This window comes from Rhincodon typus, chromosome 32, assembly GCF_021869965.1.
Source record: "Rhincodon typus isolate 14 chromosome 32, sRhiTyp1.1, whole genome shotgun sequence".
Taxonomy (NCBI): domain Eukaryota; kingdom Metazoa; phylum Chordata; class Chondrichthyes; order Orectolobiformes; family Rhincodontidae; genus Rhincodon; species Rhincodon typus.
The window spans coordinates 5,158,540-5,164,262 of record NC_063363.1 but is presented as its reverse complement, the minus strand read 5'-3'; the positions used below and the strand labels follow the sequence as shown (position 1 = coordinate 5,164,262).

Here is a 5,723-nt window from a genome sequence, read left to right as displayed (position 1 = left end):
AATCCCCTTCCCCTCCCCCATTTCTGAAGAAGGGTCTCGACCCGAAATGTCAGCTTTCCTGCTCCTCTGATGCTGCTTGGCCTGCTGTGTTCATCCAGCTCTACACCTTGTTATCTGTGAATGTCAATACACCGGAATGATGCAGAAGTTTGCGGACACCAAGTTTTTTTTTGGAGGCGGCTGGTGGGGGGGATTTCAAGTTAAAGTAAGAGTGTAGAAGTATGTGGACAGGTAAGCAGAATGGGCAGGTGAATGAGAGTGCAGAGACCCAAAAGAAGCAGTACATTCTGGGTAAGAGAACAGTGGAAAACATCAGAGTGGATGCACAAAGGAAAAGTAGTGATGCAGTTATGTTGATGTTTAAAGGTGGGAAATACAATTTAAAAACACTGTCAGCATAGTTCTAGATTTACCCTTTTAAAAGCTGACTTACTTTTAGATTTCTGTATTGGTTAATCACAACTAAGGAAAGGATATTAGTCACCAAAGAAGGGACCCATAGAATATTTCTGAAATGCAGGACTGGAAAGTTACAGTTTACCAAAAGGTTGCTTTTTTTCACTGGAATGCAAGTGGTTACAGGGAATCTAATTGTGGTGTTCAAAAGTACAAAAGAGTAAGTAATGAAAGATTAGATCCAGTAGATCAAATAGCAAGATGAAATAGATCCAGGATTATCACTAAAATATCAGTAACAAGGTATATTTAATGTAATTGCTGAATTAAAAGAAAGCTTCAGTCTTGTCAGATCAGAATAGCAGATTCTAGCCTGCAACCCATCCTTATTCCTCACTTAGATTCGATTCTAGCCAATAAGTACAGTTTTCTAATGAATGTTGGGGTTGTACCACTAATGATGATAGTGACAACACTTGTTTATCCGATAAATTCTAGTTAGACCATCCAATTCTGTGTTTGGATTCCGTAAAGTAACTCACTCTTGGATATTAGTTATCTTCGGTATAGTTTACCCTGATGGTCTAACTTGTTTGTCTAACTTAGTAGGCTGCCTTTAACCCCTTGTCGAGAGGGGCAAGGTGTTAAAAACTGGAGCATTGTTGTATGGGAGGGATTTGAATTAACCTTTTAAAGTAAAGGCAAGCTTAATTTGTCCATCTTGTGGTATGGCTATTTCAAAAAACGAATATTCTATAGATGATGCTTATTCATTCTGTTTATTTTTTAGCGTTGCGAGTGTTGTCAGAAGGCTGGAGCTACTGTTGGTTGCTGTCTTACATCCTGTCAAAGCAATTACCATTTCATGTGCGCTCGGGCAAAGAACTGTGTGTTCCTGGATGACAAGAAAGTGTACTGCCAGCGGCACAAAGATCTAGTCAAAGGGGAGGTAGGTTGAAGACAGAAGCTATTGCCCAATAATTGTAACCAGTAACTGAGGCCCCTGCTGGAAATGCACATTCAGAAAATCATTGATACAAATTAGGCAGAATTCAGCTCTCAACAAATCGCTGATTAAAGTGTGAAACAATTGTCCTTCTTCATAGAAGGAAACCACCTTGTTACGTGATCAGTTTTCTACTGGCAAAGCTCAGTTGACCATGAACAACTTGTGATGCAAGATTCTTTATCAATTTTAATAGACAGTTGGACAGACACTGAATGGTTTGTATGCTGTTGACCATTTTTGATGAACCACACAACGTTTCTTTTCAGACTGTTGCCGATGATGGGTTTGAGGTTTCACGTAGGGTTTATGTCAACTTTGAGGACATAACTTTAAGAAGGAAGTTTCTGACAGGCCTTGAGCCAGAGAGTATCCACATGATGATTGGTGAGTATAACAATTTTAATTTGTATAGTATTTTTAAGAGTGTGATTTTCAACCACTATTTGAAACTGTGCTACATGAAGAGATATTGAAACAGGTCACCAAATATTTAGTTAATAGGTAGACTTTTAGGTGTAAATATTTATGGGAGGAGACAGGGTGGTATGTATAAAGTGTTATTTATTCTCCACGGATGTGCAGATTGAAAGAGGAGTTTCTTGTGATAATCTTAGATTCTTTGCTTAAAAGAAGTGGGGGGGAAAAATATTCTGTCATTGTATTTAAAAATTTTGAGGTTGAGAATGAATTATGCATACCATTGTTGAGTGTCTGGTCATCCACTGTAAGAATTCGCTAGTATAAGACCATTTCCATAGTTGGGCAGCATGAATTAACTGATGCATGTTAATACTGAACTGGTATGTTTCCATTTTCATCTGAATTTGCAGGAGAGTTGAATAACAGATGGGTGCCAAATGGAGTTGGCCTGGAATATTGGTGTCATAAACATTGCCTCTGGTGATGTGAGCCATTCAAGTTCAGCCAGACCAGATATGTTAGTCTGAAGTTGAATTTTAGTTTTTTTTACATCTGATCTGGATCACTGGTTTATATTTGCATGAAGGTCAAAAATGTATTATGTATGGTAAATTCACTTATTGCAGGCAGTGAGGACGCTCAACAGGCAGATAATCATGAACGTTTATGGTATTCTACAGGATTTGCTTTGATCCTTCATGAGCTTGGGGCTTGATGGGTTGAATGGCCTGTTTCTATGCAGTACATTCAATGTAGTTACTAGTTGGGAACTTCATGTATTTGAATGTGCTTCATTGTTCATGTTTTCAGCTGAGATGTTTCTTCAATAAGGTTTTTAAAAGTATAATTTTGTTTCATTTTTTAATCCAGGATCTATGACAATAGATTGTTTGGGGATACTCAATGATCTCTCTGACTGTGAAGCCAAATTATTTCCCATCGGCTATCAGTAAGTTTTCATTGTGTTGCTACGAAATAGGGTGTGAGAGAGAGAGAGCATACATGATGTTGTGCTGTTTGGAATCATTGATAATCCAGTTCCTGATTTCAGGATCAGTTAATAATTATGATTTATAACAAAAACTAGATGTTCACAACATTTATGTTTCGTGTGCAGATGTTTCACCATTTTCTGCTGCTGCTTTTTTCCCAGACTTTTCTCATTATCTAATCCTACAACTCAACAAGATATAACATTCGAATTCAGATTTGTAAGTTTCAATTAGTGAGGGATAAAAATGTTGCCTTACTCTTGTTATATAGGATGCTATTATATTCCAGGTGGAGAATTTTTCCAGCATTTCTTAATGCCACATTTGGTCAAATACAGCCCTAATGTTTCAAGTGTTCGGTTTTGCCTCCCCTCTTGAGTTTAGCTCTTTGGACCAAAACTGTAATGAAGGCAGCAGTTGACTGGTCCTGGCAGAGCCCAAACTGAGTATCAGTGAGCAGGTTGTTACTGTCTAAATGCTGCTTGACAACTGCCGAAAATATTTATCATTTCGCTAATAGTGAAGAAATTGATGGGATGGTAAGGGAGTGGTCAGTGGCTGGATTGGATTTATCTTGCTCTTGTGTACCTTGGTAGAAGACAAACTCTGTGTAGTCAGTTAATCCACTACTTCATGGCTTGCTTAGTCTGCAGCTCTTTTTAACCTATTTGGTAGCCTTCAGGACAAGTTTTGACCCCTTGACTTAATTTCTCAATTAAATAATACATTCAGTTAAAATTCAAAGCTTTCATTTGGTGATTGGATAGTTCTGCTAATGTGTGTTTGTGTTACATAAATTGATAGGTGCTCAAGGGTGTACTGGAGTACAACGGATGCTAGGAAGCGATGTGTTTACACCTGCAAGATCCTGGAGCATCGACCACCTCCAGTGGAAGCAGAAGAAAACAGCACTTTAGAGCACAGCGAAAACAGAACCATTGTGCACAGTCCGAGCAGTCCAGCAGGTATGTGGATAGGTTCGGTTGTAGGGCATTGTCCTTAAAGCATTTCCCTTTTATATTACAAAAAAAGTAAATTGCTAGTTAACCCTTACTGTTGGATCAGATCACTTAATCTGACTGACAAAATGCTGAATTGTTGCAAGTGCTAGCCTTTTTGATATACTTATAAACTGAGGCACTTCCAGCTGACTACAAATGTAAAAACTTGCTGATCTAACGCCATTAGCATTTGGCGGTGGTTGTCGCTGCTTGCCATTTGTACACCACCAACTACATAACTCTTTCCACTGTGATAGACTGGGTGTCAGTATTCGCTGCTTAATTTAGCTCTAGCTATTATATCTGATGAAACTGTAGTTATTAATCCAATGAGTGTGAAAATGGCACCACCTCAAAAATGTTATTGTAAGCTTAAATTTAGCGTTGTGGATTGAAGTAAAAGCTTTGATTTGCTTGTCTCATTTCAGGTCATGCATGGGGAGAAGGAGGGTTATCCATGCTCTTGCTAATTGTAGGAAAAGCTCATTAGTAGTATTGTGCATTTTGCTTAACGTTAGTAACCTTCCAAACCCATATTTTATAGAATGAGATCATGGGATGCTATGGTGTAGGGCAGCAGACCAAAGTATTTAGCATCTGTTTTTTTTTTTGCTGTAGCTGTAGAATGTAGAGGAGGAAGGAAGAGAGAATCCAACATTGGTCATTTTTGACTAACTTGGAGTTCTCTTTTTGTCAGATGGAGCAGTTGCTGAACAAATTACGTGTCTGATTCACCAGTGGTAATGGTTAGCAGAAGACGGTCAAGACTGGAATTTATGCTGTTTTATTAGTGTACAGGGGTCACATCAGGTTCTTTTTGTCAGAGATAGTAGGAATTGCCAATGCTGGATACTGAGATAATAAGGTGTGGAGCTGGATGAACACAGCAGGCCAGGCAGCATCAGAGGAGCAGGAAAGCTGATGTTTTGGGTCTGGACCCTTCTTCAGAAATGGGGAGGGGAAGGGGGCTCTGAAATAAATAGAGAGAGGGGGAGGCGGTGATAGATGGTGGATAGTGGAGCAGATAGGTGGAGAGAAGATGGACAGGTCAAGGAGGCGGGGATGAAGTTCGTAAAGGGGAGTGTAGGTAGGGAGTTGGAATGGGAGTTGGTCAGTGAGGGGGGGGGGGGGGCACGGGGGGGGGAAGATGGACATGTCAAAGAGGCGGGGGAGGGGGGGGGGCGGGCCTTGGGAGGGGGTGGGGGGGGGGAGATTTTGAAGCTCATAAAGTCCACGTTGAGACCATTGGGTTGTAGGGTTCCAAGGCGGAATATGAGGTGCTGTTCCTCCAGTTTTCGGGTAGCATCGTTGTGACATTGGAGAAGACCCAGGCTGGACATGTCGTCCAGGGAGTGGGTGTGGGAGTGGGAGGGGAAGTTGAAGTGGTTCGCGACTGGGAGGTGTTGTCGTTTGTCGCGAACCGAGCGTAGGCGCTCCACAAAGCAGTCCCCGAGCCTCCACTTGGTCTCCCTGATGTAGAGGAGGCCACATCGGGAACAGCGGATACAATATACCACATTAACGGATGTGCAGGTGAACATCTGTTTAACGTGGAAGGTTTTCTTGGGCTCGGGATGGAGGTGAGGTGGGAGCTGCAGGGACACGAGTGGCACCTCCTGTGGCTGCAGGGAAAGGTGCCGGGGTGATTGGGCTAGTGGGGAGTGTGGAGTGGACGAGGGAGCTGTGGAGAGAGCGGTCCCTGCAGTAGGCAGGTGATTTTCTTTTTATTTTGGGAAGGAGATAGAAACGGGCGCTGCGGGGTTGGGGAATGATAAGGTTGGAGGCTGTGGGTGGGAGGTCACCTAAGGTGATGAGGTTATGGATGGTCTGGGAGATAATGTCTGCTGTTTTAGTAAGGGTGTTGACCTGTTTGAGAGAGAGAGGGGTAATTGAGAATTTTAAGTA

At 41.6% G+C, this 5,723-nt stretch overlaps 1 protein-coding gene across 1 annotated transcript in view; it reads left to right on the top strand.

The window, feature by feature from the left end:
* The window catches only part of kmt2a (lysine (K)-specific methyltransferase 2A), a 74,272-nt gene extending 69,538 nt beyond the window's left edge, over positions 1 to 4,734 (top strand). Inside the window, exons 22-25 of the mRNA XM_048615355.1 lie at positions 1,187 to 1,345; positions 1,672 to 1,789; positions 2,696 to 2,774; positions 3,622 to 4,734. Of these exons, the coding sequence (XP_048471312.1) occupies positions 1,187 to 1,345; positions 1,672 to 1,789; positions 2,696 to 2,774; positions 3,622 to 3,820 (555 nt within the window). The 3' untranslated portion in view covers positions 3,821 to 4,734. The remainder of the gene's footprint in view (positions 1 to 1,186; positions 1,346 to 1,671; positions 1,790 to 2,695; positions 2,775 to 3,621) is intronic.
* The last annotated feature ends 989 nt before the right edge of the window (positions 4,735 to 5,723 follow it).